We start from the raw sequence: 16,792 nt of genomic DNA on the forward strand, positions 1-16,792 counted from the left end.
GTGTCTCTCTTATTTAACACACCTGATTCAGATAACCAGCTCGTTAGAAGAGAGCTCCATGCATGAACTGTGTTCCGATTGACATGGTCCCCTACACAGTGTTCATTGCTCCCTACTTCCTGAGCACGGGAATTACAGTTTACTTCACTTCGAACGTTCATTCATTTTTGATTTGCACTAAGCCACGGCCTGCAGCATCTTTACACACAGATGAAACTTACTAGAGAAGTGTACAGTGTGACATAATATACCTCTGTAAATAAATACAATTTAAATTGACGTCTCACACACTTTAATGCCCTTTGAATGGAACATATACACTCCCTTCGAACTGGCGGAATATCCTGTGATATCCTCTTCGCAGGGCACTTACGGTCAAATAGAACAAACGTCTAACTTGATAAGAGATACATACAAAATGTGCAGAGCGGGGGGTCACAAGGACTGGAATTGAAACACTGATTTAGAGTAAAACTCATCTACCTGATACATCCTTTCGTTATGAAGCCCCTAAGGAGACATGGTGATGAAATAAACATGAGATGTGAGGAAGAATTGTTATTTTTTGTGCAAAGTGTTTAACACAAAGTTTCTCGGGGCAATGCAAAACATTTGCGAGCAAATGAACTAACTTTTTCCTCCCAATTCATGTCCCATGTTCCCTTAGGGGCTATGTATTTTGTCTTATTAGTGATATGTTTAATTAAGTAATTTCAAATATAAAAAAATACCAATGTATCCATTAATCATGAAAAGTATCATCATGGAAAGATAATAGAAATTAATTGGTCAAAAGGTTTGGGTACCGGTAAATGTTTTTATATATTCATAGTACAATAAACATGCAACCTCATTAACCTGTTTGTTTTCGGTTTGTAAGAAAGCCCAGGTGCGCCTTAAGCTTCAAGTCGTCCCATCCCTGCAGAGACTGATGATCTATCGCTGGGCTCAACAAGCTTTAGCTACCCCTGCAGATCATCCACTCCTGCCTTTGTTTTGGCAGAAATTTTTCCAACTTTACCTCCGTCAACCTGGACCAGAGTTTGGGTACGTTAAACATGGAAACATTCTGTCTTTATTTGGCTTGTTGTTGTGATTTTTAGTACCTGGCTTCTTAAAATGAAGACTTCCAAACGTTTTAGATATATTATCATGCTATTTCACTTCACTAAAGTGCAGTTGTTACTTAATGCATGTTGGATTCAAAGTACATGTTGTACGTGCTATATTCAAGTGAAGATGTTCACCCTGTTCCTCTTCCCTTCTTTTTTTTAATCCTCCCCCTCATTTCCCTTTTTGTACATGTTTCTTCTTGATGATTTCACTCATTTCATGTTTCACCAGATTTTACTCTAAGCTTTATATAGCAGTACTGATGAGTCACAAGACTGATGTTCCAGCTCTTTGCCTTACAAAACGTCTATGTTCTGTTTGTTGTGTGTTGAACATAATGTCAGATGCATTTCATGTCCTGTTTGTCAGTATATTATTCTTTTGTATCTGCACAATATCAGTTTTAATTCTGATTTTAAAATAATTGAACTCTACAATCCCTTTCTTTTAAAATAACGAAAGAATTCCAGCACACATCAATATTTGATGTCTTGTTATATTTTTTTTATTTTTTGGATAATGCTCTGTTTCAGGGTCCTGATGACCCACTCGAGGTTTATTTTGCAGTAATGAATGTATATTTTGCCTTAGAGTAATGTATAATATTTGTAAGTTGTGTTACAGTGGTTTGTTTGATTATGGGTATTTCTGAACCCTTGCCTCTGATTTTTATTATTTCTTATTTTTTGACACCATCAGGCTGGAGGTGAAAGGTTGTATTGGGAGGCGTTACTTCCATGGTGCGGCCCATCTCTCCTTGTCAAAAAGTCTCAGACAGCGGCTGGTTGAAGTGTCTGACTTCCACCACGCTGCTAGCAAGGCTTTGAAAGTGCCCTGCTCAAGCAGTGAATCCAGTGATGGTCTGCTCACCCCAGGGACGCCCATCACCCAGTACATGACCTCTCCTGAGCTGCACACTGAACTTGTGCGGTAATGTCCAAAGTTTTGTTCTCTTAACATCCATTATTCTATTTACTGTTGAGTACTATTGAGTGTTAAGTGACTACAGCATCTGAAAGAAACATTCTTGATACTGTTTCCAAGATGTGTTCTTCATTTGTATTTCTCTCAAGTTAAGCACAAACTAAAGTGTGACCATTTTAAAGGGGTCATATGATGCTGCTAAAAAGAACAGTATTTTGTGTATTTGGTGTAATGAAATGTGTTTATGCGGTTTAAGGTTAAAAAAACACATTATTTTCCACATACTGTACATTATTGTTTCTCCTCTATGCCCCGCCTTTCTGAAACGCGTCGATTTTTACAAAGCTCATCGGTCTGAAAAGCGAGGTGTGCTCTGATTGGCCAGCTATCCAGTGCGTTGTGAAGGAAAACTTGAAATCGCATCATATGACCCCTTTAAGTTACATTTAATTTGTGAATTGAAGCCTTATCATTCAACCATATTTTATGACGTTAGAACAGAAAATACATTTTTAAATGTCAAACTCTTATTATTCAGGCTCTTCACTGTGTTTGCTTTGTGGCTGGATGATGAAAACCTTCAGAAGCAGGAAATTTATTTGCCCTCTTTGCCAAAGCAGTATGACACCCATCGCCTAGCCAAAATCATGCAGCGCCAGCAGGTGAGGGTTTGTTTGAGTCCAGCAGAGTGCATTCTTTCATTTTTATCTTTAAGAGGTCTGAGCCATCAAAAGGATTTAGTAGATGGTTTTGAATGAAAATGTAATTTAAAACAATTTAAATATAAAATGTCAAGCTGTCAATTTAACAAATCTATACGTTAAAAAGTTTGGGGTTGGTAAGATTTTTTAATGTTTTTGAAAGTAGTTTCATATCCTCACCAAGGCTGCATTTGATCAAGAATATAGTCAAAACAGTAATATTGTGAAGTGTTATTGCAATTTAAAATAACTTTTTTTACATTTTAATAATTCAATGTAGTTTATTCCTGTGATGGCAAAGCTTAATTTTTTTCAACCATTACTTCAGTGTTCAGTGTCACATGATCCTTCATTCAAATATGAATTATTCTGATATACTGATTTGTTGCTCAACAAACATTTCTTATTATTATCAGTGTTATAAACAGTTGCTTAATATTTTTGTGGAAACCGTGATACATTTATTCCAGATTCTTTAATGAACAGAAAGTTCAAAATAATTTTGAAATAGAAATGCAACAATGAAGATGTCTTTATTTTCACTTTTAATCAATTTAATGCATTCGTACTAAATAGAAGTATTAATTTCTTTAAAAACTGACTGACCTCAAACTTTTTAACTTACAGACCTCAAACGTTGGACTTTTAAACAGTAGTATTATGGTTTAAACATATATTTTACACATACTTTCTCTGGACATTTGGAAAATATTCTGCCACATCTGATATAAGAGCTTAATCAGATATAAGAGCTAGAAGAGTTGCATTTGCATATCATTTGCATTAAACACTTAGTAATGTATGGAAAATGCCTGTAAACATTTTTTGATAAATGTCACATTTATAGATGAGCCTTTTTTGAAATTATTTTATTTTCTGTTCAGATGCATATTTTCAGGTGATACTGAAGGTATTTTTGACACAATACATTATGAAATATGAGTTGATGCCAGGTCTGTGTGTCACTTCATCTTTAGGAGGTGTGGATGGAGCATGTGGACATTGAGCGAGTCCAGCATGAGCTGCAGGAAGTGCTCAGTCTGTGGTCAAAGGTCAAGAATGAACTCGCACTCTCCCAGAACACCAACTTCTCCATCTTCACTGACTTCATCAATCCTCTGGCTGGTACTGAGCCCACTTTCCACTGATAATCATACTCTGATGTCTGGATTCTCTTATTTAAATCAGTCAAAATATGAAATAGGGATTCTCTTTAGGAATGTTACAGTTGTTTGCTACAGGCACATTTAATTAAAACTCGCATGACTATGATATAGTCAGAGACTGCATTTATGTAAAAAAAATAAATAAATAAAAGACCCTTTTCAGCATGTTCAAGTTACAGTTTTGTATAATAAAATAAGATGTTAACGTCTTTTTGGCTGTTGGACATTTAGAGCGTAGTGATTGTCACAGATTCATTGTACAGCAGATTTGACTTTTTGCACAAAATAATATATTCCTCATATATTTATTTACAGCAAGGGAGCGTATTCTCACTCATCTGAGAAAGCATGATGCTCCCCAGGGGGCGCTGTTGCTCGTGCCTGTGAACGCTCCAGTGCCTGATATTCCCACTGAGAGCTTGGCTGATGAGAAAATCTTCACTGCCTTAATTCAGGAAGACCTTGCTAAGCTCCAGCATCAAGCCAAGTAAGACTCAATACATGAGCACTTACTCTCTCTCTCTTTGAAGCATGTATTGATTGATAAACTGATGTCAAAACTCACTTATAGTCTGTAAGTGCATGTTAAGTAAGTCTCCAGTGCTGTGAAAAATAACTGGTGCCTCTCAAATTACTCAATGATACACTGTAGTGCTGTATTTGCATCTCTGTATGTGCTAAATGGTGTTTTAAATCACGACTGTGTCCTCTTCTCAGGTTGGCAACGGTCCGGGAAACACAGCAGGTCGTTCTAGACAATGAACTGTTGGAGGTGTTGCCGCAGCTCTACATCAACCGAGAAGACCAGCTCTCAATGCAGTTAGAGTGCCGTGGCAAAGGCGGACAGCCCTGCCAGGGTCCCGCACATATCACTGTTAAGGTGAATATCTGCCATTTCTGTCCTTCTGCTCTGTGCTATTTGTAATGGTGTACTTTGTGCTTCTTGGTTAAAAAGTTGTACACAAATTTTTACAATTTTTTAAATCATGTACACTCACATGAGATGGAGACTTCAGTCATATTCAGGAGCCAAATAAAAGTTGTTTTTCTGTACATGGAGTGGGTCACCTAATGGGTGCGGAATGTTGTGATCACATGACCTGCTGAATACTATTCACTTTATCATAGTAACTCCCCATTATTAGACACTTGCGCAAGACATTAATCATGACTGACTGCAATTAGCACATTTCTGCAATGGTATTGGTAACTGAGAGAATTTTTGTATAATAATAGTAATGTGGGTTACTAGGTGTCAGCGTCCAAGATGACTTATCATTATTTAATTTGAATAAAGCTAAAATAATAATAATAAAACATTATCTGAAAAATGGTACATTTTGCCTGGGTAACTATAAAGTAATTTAACTTGAAGTACTAATATGTCTAAGCCCTTTTGCCTAAAGATGAAGTAAGATTTTACTTGGGGAAAAAATGCAATTTTTTTTACAATTTTTTTTAATCACAAGTTAATCTTTAACTGCTGTATTTTTGTGTTTATTTTGTGTTTATGTAACTCTTGTATTATTCCAACTTTTGCCATGAAGACAGCCTTAGATGCTGACATGGCAATAAAAATAAATTACTACTACTACTACTATGTCTAACCCTATGTCAGACCCACTGAACCGTGATGATGGAATCAAATTTCATTCCCCTATTTTTCTCACTTACTGACTTCCTGTCTTCTCTGCATTAATATTATAAACAATTCTGGCAACCCCTCAGAAAATCCTACATTTTTATGAGCTCTCTCTCTCTCTCTCTCTCTCTCTCCCCCTGATTGTGTGCTGTAGTACTCAAGAATGCACAAACTGGATCCAGTGCAGAATCAGATACAGTGCCTGAAGAGTGATATTAAACAGCTACAGGCTGATGGAATCAAAGCTCCACCTCAAAGTCTGGCTGAGGCAGCCGTGCACACAGAAAACTTCATCACGTCAGTACCTGCTAAAATCAATTTCTACACATTCTATATTTGTGCCACTAAATGTGAACATCATGTTTTCTTGTTTAGGGCCTTGGTTAATGCTTACAAGCTAAATCCTTCCCCTGGCATCCTGAAGGTGGGCCTCACTGTTTTCTATCAGATAGTGTCCTTTGTGTGTGAGGACACACAGAGACATCCACCCACTCGTCAGTTCTTCACGTCATGTATAGAGATCCTTGGTCAGGTATTGTTTTCAACCCAGTGAACTATATTGTTATGTTACATTATTTTAGCACTAATTGTAATCAAATGTAATGATGTTTTCTCTTTTTGACTTAAAAAAAAAAAAAAATGTTTAAAAGTGTCTGTCGTTTTTATATTTACAGCTGTCATGTCTTAACTGTTAGGAATATATAAAGCATGTCTTTGACTGTAGGTCTTCATCCGGGATGTCCGATCAGAATGTAAACAAATGCTGAAGACCATCCTGCTCAATAGACACCTCTGTAACCTTCTCTCACCCTACTTCACACCAAACGCCTCTCCTGCAGAGCTGGTCTCTCTGTACGAGGAAGTGGTCAACACCCTCCACATAGACAATGGTGATGTCATATTCATGCTCCTCACAAAAGTAATTCTCCTTTATTGAATAATGCTGTAAATGTTCATCATACAGGTTGCAATTGAAAGCATTATGGGTTAAAATAACTGCCAAATCAAAATTCTTCTAGAGGTGTGGAGAAGATTTCACTGTTTCGTTCATAATTATGTGATGCAGTGCTGTCATATTCTTTATCACAATTTTATTAGCATATTCCCATATCGAAACCCTCAGAGTAGTTTATAAAATGATTTTTGTGCAGAAATGGCGGGAACATAAAAACAATAAAATCTCATTTAAATTTACGGGGCAATCAGCACTCTTCAACCACCTCACGTTGGATCCTTCCCATTGCCCTCTGAGACTCTTATTGCTCTACATTTTGCTTTTGAATGTGTAGCTCATGTTTGCAACTTTTTGAAAATTGAATTGAATAATCTGCTCTGTTTCTAGTTTGACTTAACTCAGTGGCTGTCGGTGACACAGCCTCAGTTCTCTGAGCGTAGCCGACTGATGGCAATAATCCATCAGGCTCTGTGCACCTGTGGGCTGGAACCTGAGCCAGAAGTCCTCATGCCCTTCAACATATTCTGCAAGCATTGGACTGAACTGCTTCTTTACCAGTTTCCAGACCACTACAGTGACTTCCTTCGTCTGCTCATGCAGAGTACGTCTGTCCTTCTCTCTGACCCAGAGTCATCCATTGTTTGTTTGTTTTTTATTTGATTGGTTCTGTCAAATTATCACAAAGAAACCCTCATTTAATCACCTTAGTATAATGGTTAATTTATTTTAATTTACTTGCAAAGTTTTTTTTTGTCACAATCACTATTTTTTATAAAAGTAGCAAATGTACTTGCGTTAGATATGCTTAGTATCACAACTGGAAATGTCCAATGTCTGCTAAATGATATTTATAAATGTTAAAGTCTAAATCAGTCCAGATCTGCTTTTGTAGATTTAATTATCAATGGATTTTTGTCATATAGTAATTTTTCATGTGTCGGTCTAAACGTCCTTCTTTTGCCCTGTTGTGGTAGTTTAGCATGACGTCTGTAATCATAATTTATAAACATTAAATGTAAATTCCAAAAACTGAAAATGTACTTTAAATGAATTCAAGTAAATTATTTAAAAAATGCTATTTGTGTTAGGAAAAATTGACTGTAGAAGAAAAATTCACTTTCCTGCAGGCTCTTCTGAGCAGCTTCTCAGTCCAGAGTGTTGGAGGACGTCTCTAATTGTGCTGGGCTGTTCTCCTCATCCTAAGATAAAGACTAACAAAACCCGCTCCATCCTCCTCTCCCCTCAACAGGTAACGCAAAACACTCCTTATTTATTCAACATGCTCTTTTAGACTTGAATACTTCAAACGGAGCCAGAGCATTACGATTGTACTTTGTTTTTCTAGGTGGATGAAACAATCGAATGGCTCTCAAAGTACTTCCTGAAGCTCCGTCTGTCTAATGGAGACTTTAGGAGCTTTGGTCTCCTCTCAAAATGGGGGCCGTACATTGAGGAAATCAAGATGTTTTGGGAAGATTTGATTACCTACGTCATTGATCTGGAACTAAACAATTGCAGCAAAGAACCAGTAGGAAGTCCAAGACTGGTCAAAGGTACAAATATGTATCTCTCTGTTATGTGTAGCAACCAAATATTTATGGTGCAGACAAATGTTTGGGGTCAGTAAGATTTTCAGAAAAAAATTTATCACAGTTTCCACAATCACTTTACTATCAGAGCTATAAATTACATTTTAAAATGTACCTAAATAGAAAACAGTTATTTTAAATTGCAATAGTATTTTACAATATTACTGTTTTACTGTATTTTTGATCAAATAAATGCAGTCTTGGTGAGCATAAGAGACTTCTTACAGACTCCAAACTTTTATATCTGTATAGCAACTATTTGTATAATTAAATTAATGTAAAATTCTCTTTTAATGTAGCTCTTGAGAGCCTGCATGCAAAAATGGCCAAACTGTTTGAGCCGTGGATTCTGTTCCTTGACACTGACAACACTAGGTATGCTTTGATGTGGTTTGGTTATTATAACACTGATGACAGAAGTGATGAGTAACAACTCTCTTGTGTATGTCACAGTCATCCTCACTGTTCTCCCTGGCTTGAATCAGATGCCGCAGCTGCAGTGAGCTTAGTGAGCTTATATGCACGCTTGATGGAGACTTTACATGAGAAATTCAAAGGTAAACATCCTTGGCGAACAGGACAACGCACAAATGTTGTGATTCATTCAACCATTTTCTGCTCAATCATTTTTTCATCCGTTGAAATACATGTTCAGTTCAAAATCCGTAATGTTTTTGGTGCAGATCGCTTGTTGCCAGGACAAAGAGGAGCTCTGTGGTTTCATCTCATGCATTACTGTGAGACCTGCACCTCTCCCAAGATGCCAGAGTACCTGCTGTACACGTACCACACTGAGTACAGCCGTTTGCCATGGAAGGACCTGCATCCAGATCAGACACTCATGAACCAGTTTTTCAATGTGAGAGACTTACAGTACTCTTAGATCGCATATATTACTTGTATTTGGTTGAGGATCTCTATAGTGTTTCAAAACCATCTAGACCTATGTACACCACCATTCAGGCATTTGAGGTTGGTAAAATAAATTTATATTTTATTTGATTTTAAAATGCTATTTATTCGTTTGATGGCAAAGCTGAATTTTCGGGCAGCCATTACTTTAGTCTTCAGTGTCACATGATCCTTCAAAAATCATTCTAATATGCATATTTGGTGCTAAAGAAACAGAGATATCTTATTATTATAAACGTTGAAAACAGTTTTACTGCTTAATATTTTTTGTGAAAATAGTGATTTTTTTTCTTCAGCATTTTGTGTAATAGAAATTTTTGTAACATCATGTCTTTTTCAAAAAAAAAAAAAAAACATCTTACCAACACCAGACTTTTGAATGGTAGTGTACATACATTTAGTCACTTCCAATGTAGTCTGACAAATAATTTGGTGACGAAGATAATGGGTTTTAATCCTAAGATTTAAACAGTCTTTCTTGTACTAACTATAAGAAAATACTGATACTTTAATAGATGGTTGTCAGTAAATTAATTGAATTTCATGCTGTTCAGGTGGAGAGGGGAAGCCCAAAGAGTTGTTTCCTGTTTATGGGAGAGCTGCTGTGTGAGGTGAACTGGGTCAGTGTACTGAGTGACTCTCTCAGCCCCCAGCTGAGCCCCTCAGCTCAGACGATGGTGGTCTCTGTCCTCTATCTGATGGTGTTTCTGGCCAAAGAGGATCTCAGCAAACCTGTTAGTGGTCATCTGTTTACCTTAACCATCTTCAAGGGTGCCTATTAAAGGTTAATCTACCCTGATTTACTTCTACAGGAATCTTCTGTCCTCAGTCTCCTGGACCAATCAGCTTCTCTGCCTTGGCACCTAGTAGATTTTCCTTCTTATCAAAATGTTACACGCTACGTCAGCACACATTACCCAGCATCCCTTGTTCTCAGTCATGATACTTCTTCACAACATGTCATCAGATTGCTCAGAATGGCTGCTGGATTTGGGCCGACCACACAAATGTTACATCACAAGGTTAGATTGTCAAGTAATCTGCAAATTAACAAACTACATTTTACAGCATCATGATTTATATCTGTTCTGTGTTTTGTGACTGTTAGGACATGACTTTAAAGTGCCAAGCCTTCCTTCACCTAACGGTGCAGTTCCTGACCTCTCTGGATCAAAATGGGAACATCAGTCTGGCATCTCTGGAGACAGAAATGGAGAAATTACTGGAGTACATTGTCATTTTCAACCCTCCTGGTGAGGAGAATGTTTAATTTCTCTTTCACATTCATTTTCTTGTCATGTCCCTCAGCAGGCCCTTCAAGAATATTACATAAGCATAATTTGTAGTTCTGTGTATCACTGGATTTTATAAGAATGAAAGCACTTACGTTCACACTGCACACTGTTCCGGTTTGTTTTTTAGAACAAATCTTTCGGATTGACTGTTTGTATTGTCATTTAGAATGTGACAAAATCATAGCAGTTTGTACAGTTAGTACCCAGTAGACTGGTTGCAATAGTAATGACAAAGGCATCAGCACAATGCCAAGAGTGGGGAAAGAAAACAAAATGAGTGAGGATACAGATTCAAAAACCATGGCACATTAATGTATGATGGTACATATGCATCTATTCCCAAAAACATTTAAAATACCATATACTGATTTGCATCCTTGAGTATTTCGGAGTATTAGGGAATTCTAAATATTTATTTATATATTTAACATATATACTGTATGTGCATAGATCAGAGCAGTAATTTCTGAATTAGATGCAGGAGCAGATGAGGAACGTATCTATTTACTATCCATTCTCCAACTGAATCTGATTTTAATCTGTTTTTAAACCAAATACAAATTTAGTTTCTAATTATATTTATTTATTCATTCATGCATGCATTCATTCATTCAAGATTTTTAATGTTTTTGAAAGAGGCCTAATATTGTGTAATGTTACTACAATTTAAAATAACTGTTTTCAATTTTAATATATAATTAATTGTTTTAATTTATTCCTGTGATGGTAAAGCTGAATTTTCAGCAGCCATTGCTCCAGACTTCAGGGCTAAATGATCCTTCAGAAATTATACTAACATTGTGACCAGCAGAACAGCAATCATTTGAAATAGAAATCTTTTGTAACATTATAAATGTCACTTTTGATTTAATGCATCCATGTTACCAACCCTAAACTTTTGAGTGGTAATACATTATTAACCGCTAGTTACTAGACATTTAACTACTACTGTTGTTTCAGTTAAGTATTTATTTACAGAAAAGTTTTTTAACACATCAATGTCTAATCAGCATCTTAACACAACAAACAGGCAGTAACAATATCTCTCTTTATGTTGAATGAACTGACCTTAATGTTTCTCATCCTCACGTTCAGAGACAGACCTCCAGCAGCGGCACATGGCCACATGCAGTCTGTTTGCTGAGATGCTGACTCTGCTGAATGAAGCTGGCATATCTACAGCAGAGGGACTCGGGACTAAACTCCACTCCTGGGTGGAAAAGCGAGCTCGGGGGCCTTTGGTTCTCCCCCTACTAACCGCTGCGTGCAGATGCCTGGCCTCAGTGCGTCATATGACACGCACCACTGAGGCCTGTATTCTCTCCTACTTCACTGATGGTAATAATAGCTCATACTTGTTCTGGGCTTAGTCACAGATTTGAAACCGTCTGTCTGCGTAAGCCTTTCGGAATTATTCCTCTCTCTAATCACATTGTTAGGATCATAAAAGCAAACATCTGGGCTGAATCAAAACATTTGCATGGAACCATTATAGAGTACAATAAGTTTTAGCATCTTATAAATATTAAGTCTTAAATATCCACAACTTCTTGCAATATCTTGTGTGTTTTTTCAGGTGGATGTGCTGATCAATACTCTGGTTGGGGGCCCATCCTGGTCTCTCTTCAGGTTCCTGAACTGACTGTTGAGGACTTCATTCAGGAAAGCCTGAACCTGGGCAGTTATCTCACGCTGTACGTCTACATCCTCCAGAGGCTGAACCTGGAGCAAACCCTCCTGAATGAGAAGAAGACCTTGGTGCTGCTCAACACATGGATCAGTCAGGTCTTTCCTAGGTAATATACACTTTATCACATATAGTGTGCTCTTTCATATGTTGAAGGACACACACAGAAACCCTGACTGGAAGTAGTATAGGATTGCAGAGTTAATAAAGAATTCCCCTTTTACTTTTAGTGCTTCTTGTGTGCGTGTGTCGTCTGTTCCTGCAGTGGTCCAGCTGATGAGGCAAAGCTGTTTTTATGGTGGCATAAATTCTTGGAGCTTGTGCAGATCCAGGTGGATCAAGAAGACACCAGTGCACTTGACACTCTGATTCTCACCTTAATGGCGTTCCAGAACCGTCTAGCCCAGCTCGGTGAGGAAAGACTGAACTCAGGCATCTTGGGAGCCATTGGCCTCGGGAGGAAATCCCCACTTTCTAGCAGGTGAGAGAAGATTGAGAGTTGTTGAAAAACTACTGAAATTATCGTTTTGGTTTGATGTCCAGATCGGAAGTAAATTGTGTGAATTGCATGCCTCACATTTTCTGTTCTTCCTGTGTTTCAGTTTTCGGGTTGTGGCGCGCAGCATGTCAACATTTTTGCTGGTCCAGGTGCCCTCAGAGAATCAGCTGCGTCTTCATCCGGGCACAGAGCTGCAGCTCCCAGCTAAAGCCCAACAGGTCAGATTTTCCAGGGAATGGGATAAATGTATAGCATCATCAACAGACAAGATGTAAATATTTTCTATATTTTAGGTGAAGTTTAGGAATTTTTCTATGTTGAATTTGAAAAACTGAATTTGAAAAAAAATGTAACATCATATTCCAGTTTTGCTACTGTGGCTTTCAGATAGTTATATGGGGATATATTTTAGATATTTGATGATAATTTGTTATAGCACAAACAAATTCCCTATAAATTGTGCTGTACTTTGAATGACTGCTCTCTTTTTTCAGGCCTTATCTGTATTGGAGCAAATGCCAAGTAATAAGCAGTATTCAGAGCTGCATGTGTCTGTGAATCAGGCCATTCAGTTCATCAAGTACCCAAGTCACTGCCTGTGTGACAGCAACCGTCTTCTGACCCTGCTAGTCAATGCACTCTACACTGACCTTCATTACCTAGACATCATCCGTTAGCTATAACCTCAAAACAAGAGTCCACTCCGGCTGTCAAGCTCTGCAAAACCCACCAAAACCTCCTGGAGAACAGGTCTAACTCCAGATGAGATGAAGGTGTTTTCTGGAAAAGGACCCATTAGAATCATGGGTTTAGACGATGAGGCAGTGGTCATTTTTTAAACTGTGCATAAAGTTATAAAAACGTCTGGTTAAACTAGTTTTCTTTCTTTCTCACATTAATATCACACTTGCCCTTCTTTTTTTCTTAAAATGTCATCCTTTATGTATCCAAATCGTCAGTGTTTCAGACCAGAAATAACACAAACAAACATGTCCACACAGTTCATGCTCTCATTATAATATTATATTCACTTGCGCAATTTATTTTAGAGTGGTGAGGATTTTATGATATGACATATGAGGATGTTTTAGACCTCCCATGTTGGGGGAGTTTTGGGGATATTTGATGATAATCCACTGAATCACAGTCACAGAGTAAATATACCTCATAGCATGATTTTGATTGATTTGTACAACAAATATTATGGTGAATTTACAAAATATTATATTTCATTTCAGTACATTCTTTATGAGCTCATGCAAATAAACCAATAATGGCTGGACATCTACATTTCAACGTGAAGAAGTGCATTTTTTAGAGACTAATATCTTTCTCACTGCATTTATTATTTGAATGGAGGTGTTGCCAACAATGTCCAAACAAGATGAACTGCTCCAGCATGTGATCTGCCTGATAAGTGTACTTAGTTTTTTTTACAGAAGTGCTCCCTTAAAGAATGTTCACAATTCTGACAGTGCACTTTCCTTTCCTCTTTTAAAAACTTTCCGTTTCTCCAGAGCAAGATGGTGTTATGTGAGTGAGTGAGTGAGTGAAGTGACATGTGGCCAAGTATGGTGACCCATACTCAGAATTAGTGCTCTGCATTTATCCCATCCAAAGTGCACACACACAGCAGTGAACACACACACACCGTGAACACACACCCGGAGCAGTGGACAGCCATTTTTTGCTGCGGCACCTGGGGATCAGTGTGGGGTTCGGTGCCTTGCTCAAGGGCACCTCAGTCGTGGTATTGAAGGTGGGAGACAGCACTGTACATTCGCTCCCCCCACCTACAATCCCTGCCGTACGAGACTCGAACCCGCAACCTTTTGGGTTACAAGTCCGACTCTAACCATTAGGCCACGACTTCCCCTTAATATTACTATTATATTATATAGGCATATGAGATTGAATGAATGTGCTTGCTGCTGTATTTGCTTAGATGCATAGAGATCATTTCAGAACTAATATTAATTAGAATGAGAGAAAATCTATTTCTGTGCTATACTATTGCCAGCATGGTATGTCTATATTTGGTTGTAATTTTATTGATTTAAGATTATAGGTCAGCCCTTCTGGGGATTCACTGCATGCTTTTATAATACAGTCAGAGGTCATTTTCTATACGTCCTCATACCACAGCATTCACTGGTTTCCATAATACTGCAGCATACCATGTTGTGCATTTGTGGTAAGTATAACTGTTTAGATCCTCCCCAAGTGAACAGATGTGCTCAAACATTAACCATAATCAAATCCCAGAATAAAATGAACATGATGTGCATATTGTCAATGACACTGTCATGCTATTGAAAAAACACTTATAAAAACAAGCACAACACTGAACTATTGAAATAACCTGGACATTTGTATAAATGTACAGGGGAAAGAAGTCTAATGTAGAATAGAACATGACTTGCCTTAAGTTGTTTTCAATGTAATATTTTTCATCGTGCCATAATTGCTCTTTTGTCATCCATTACAAACTACAGTGTCAAATTATATGGTGTGTACATGGAAATGTACAGGTGCATCTCAATAAATTAGAATGTCGTGGAAAAGTTCATTTATTTCAGTAATTCAACTCAAATTGTGAAACTCGTGTATTAAATTCAATGCACACAGACTGAAGTAGTTTAAGTCTTTGGTTATTTTTATTGTGATGATTTTGGCTCACATTTAACAAAAACCCACCAATTCACTATCTCAACAAATTAGAATATGGTGACATGCCAATCAGCTAATCAACTCAAAACACCTGCAAAGGTTTCCTGAGCCTTCAAAATGGTCTCTCAGTTTTGTTCACTAGGCTACACAATCATGGGAAAGACTGCTGATCTGACAGTTGTCCAGAAGACAATCATTGACACCCTTCACAAGGAGGGTAAGCCACAAACATTCATTGCCAAAGAAGCTGGCTGTTCACAGAGTGATGTATCCAAGCATGTTAACAGAAAGTTGAGTGGAAGGAAAAAGTGTGGAAGAAAAAGATGCACAACCAACCGAGAGAACCGCAGCCTTATGAGGATTGTCAAATTACTGAAATAAATGAACTTTTCCACAACATTCTAACTTATTGACATGCACCTGTAAATGATAATCAAAGTCAATAATACCTCATATCAAAGGAAAAGTGTGTATGTGATTTCCTCGTGTGAAAAAGTTTCTTGATTTAATTCCCTTCCTTTAAATGAAGATTTCGAAGAAGCATTTTGAAATAATCATAGCATTGACCTAAAAACATTTGTCATAAACATTTGACCTAAAAGCATTTTTGTTTCCCACAAAACTCCTAGAAGTCCTATAAGTAAAGGCCATGTTAATGTGACAAAATAGTATCGCTTCTTAGGCTGTGACAAGTGTAAGACAGAATTCACATCACAGGATATGGCGGTTGCCATGGCGATCTCATCCACTTTAATAGATGGTACAGAGGGAGTGTTATCAGGCTACCCAGACAGCAGATGGGAGACTGAGATGTGGCATGCCAGTGTCTTTTCTTATGTTTAGCTGTTTATACATTCTGTCACATCTGAGCCTGAACGCCACGCTGGAGTATCTGAGAATAGTAGCTGTGCGGCAGCATGTATGCACATATTAAAAAAGTAAACAGAAGAGAATCAAAAATTCATATGCTGTGAGTTCTGCATCAACTCCATATGGGTTGGCACTAGTGTTAACATGTAAGATCTGAAGTTTTGAAGTTTGCTATAACCCAGAGATGCTTTCGTCCTCAAAAACATGTTGATACAAATGGATAGCAGCTTATGGTGATCTGACCATGTGCCGTCAACTTGTGAAGCTTGTATCTAATGCAGTGCCAGCTGGAATTCTGACTCTTCTCCCACAGTCTACCACATTCAATTACATATCTCACTTTATTTATTTATTTATTTATTTTTCCCAGTCCTGTAGCTGTGCAGCCTTATATCAAAACAGCAGATTTTTTTGTGAATGATAAATGACAACGTTTTCTAGGTCTAGTAAGGGCAGCAGGTCAACTATGCAACCTAGTAAGGGCTCACGCAAAAACATATTTTTTCAAACTGAATTAATAAATATTTGCATTTTACACTACCATTCAAATGTTTGGGTTCATTCAAATTTTGTTTGTTTTTTCATAACCAAGGTTGCATTTATTTGATAACAAATACAGAAAAAAACAGTAATATTGTGAAATTATTACAATTTAAAATAACTGTTTTCTATTTTAATACATTGCAAAATGTCATTTATTCCTGTGGTGCTAAGCTGAATTTTCAGTAGTCATTACTCCAGTCTTTAGTGTTACATAATTCTTCAGAAA

The 16,792-nt window shown here is 37.4% G+C and overlaps 1 protein-coding gene across 1 annotated transcript in view; it reads left to right on the plus strand.

The window, feature by feature from the left end:
- The window catches only part of LOC107676662 (ectopic P granules protein 5 homolog), a 25,089-nt gene extending 11,037 nt beyond the window's left edge, over nucleotides 1–14,052 (plus strand). Inside the window, exons 23-45 of the mRNA XM_016471281.1 lie at nucleotides 881–1,047; nucleotides 1,813–2,043; nucleotides 2,576–2,699; nucleotides 3,716–3,863; nucleotides 4,220–4,391; nucleotides 4,622–4,784; nucleotides 5,701–5,843; nucleotides 5,922–6,078; nucleotides 6,271–6,465; nucleotides 6,889–7,102; nucleotides 7,629–7,750; nucleotides 7,847–8,054; nucleotides 8,390–8,465; nucleotides 8,544–8,647; nucleotides 8,774–8,949; nucleotides 9,557–9,736; nucleotides 9,815–10,024; nucleotides 10,111–10,255; nucleotides 11,393–11,635; nucleotides 11,874–12,093; nucleotides 12,250–12,465; nucleotides 12,587–12,701; nucleotides 12,978–14,052. Of these exons, the coding sequence (XP_016326767.1) occupies nucleotides 881–1,047; nucleotides 1,813–2,043; nucleotides 2,576–2,699; nucleotides 3,716–3,863; nucleotides 4,220–4,391; nucleotides 4,622–4,784; nucleotides 5,701–5,843; nucleotides 5,922–6,078; nucleotides 6,271–6,465; nucleotides 6,889–7,102; nucleotides 7,629–7,750; nucleotides 7,847–8,054; nucleotides 8,390–8,465; nucleotides 8,544–8,647; nucleotides 8,774–8,949; nucleotides 9,557–9,736; nucleotides 9,815–10,024; nucleotides 10,111–10,255; nucleotides 11,393–11,635; nucleotides 11,874–12,093; nucleotides 12,250–12,465; nucleotides 12,587–12,701; nucleotides 12,978–13,160 (3,912 nt within the window). The 3' untranslated portion in view covers nucleotides 13,161–14,052. The remainder of the gene's footprint in view (nucleotides 1–880; nucleotides 1,048–1,812; nucleotides 2,044–2,575; nucleotides 2,700–3,715; nucleotides 3,864–4,219; nucleotides 4,392–4,621; nucleotides 4,785–5,700; nucleotides 5,844–5,921; nucleotides 6,079–6,270; nucleotides 6,466–6,888; nucleotides 7,103–7,628; nucleotides 7,751–7,846; nucleotides 8,055–8,389; nucleotides 8,466–8,543; nucleotides 8,648–8,773; nucleotides 8,950–9,556; nucleotides 9,737–9,814; nucleotides 10,025–10,110; nucleotides 10,256–11,392; nucleotides 11,636–11,873; nucleotides 12,094–12,249; nucleotides 12,466–12,586; nucleotides 12,702–12,977) is intronic.
- Nucleotides 14,053–16,792: the final 2,740 nt, after the last annotated feature.

The sequence above is a fragment of the Sinocyclocheilus anshuiensis genome, unplaced genomic scaffold (genome assembly GCF_001515605.1).
Source record: "Sinocyclocheilus anshuiensis isolate Anshui unplaced genomic scaffold, SAMN03320099.WGS_v1.1 scaffold344, whole genome shotgun sequence".
Lineage (NCBI taxonomy): Eukaryota > Metazoa > Chordata > Actinopteri > Cypriniformes > Cyprinidae > Sinocyclocheilus > Sinocyclocheilus anshuiensis.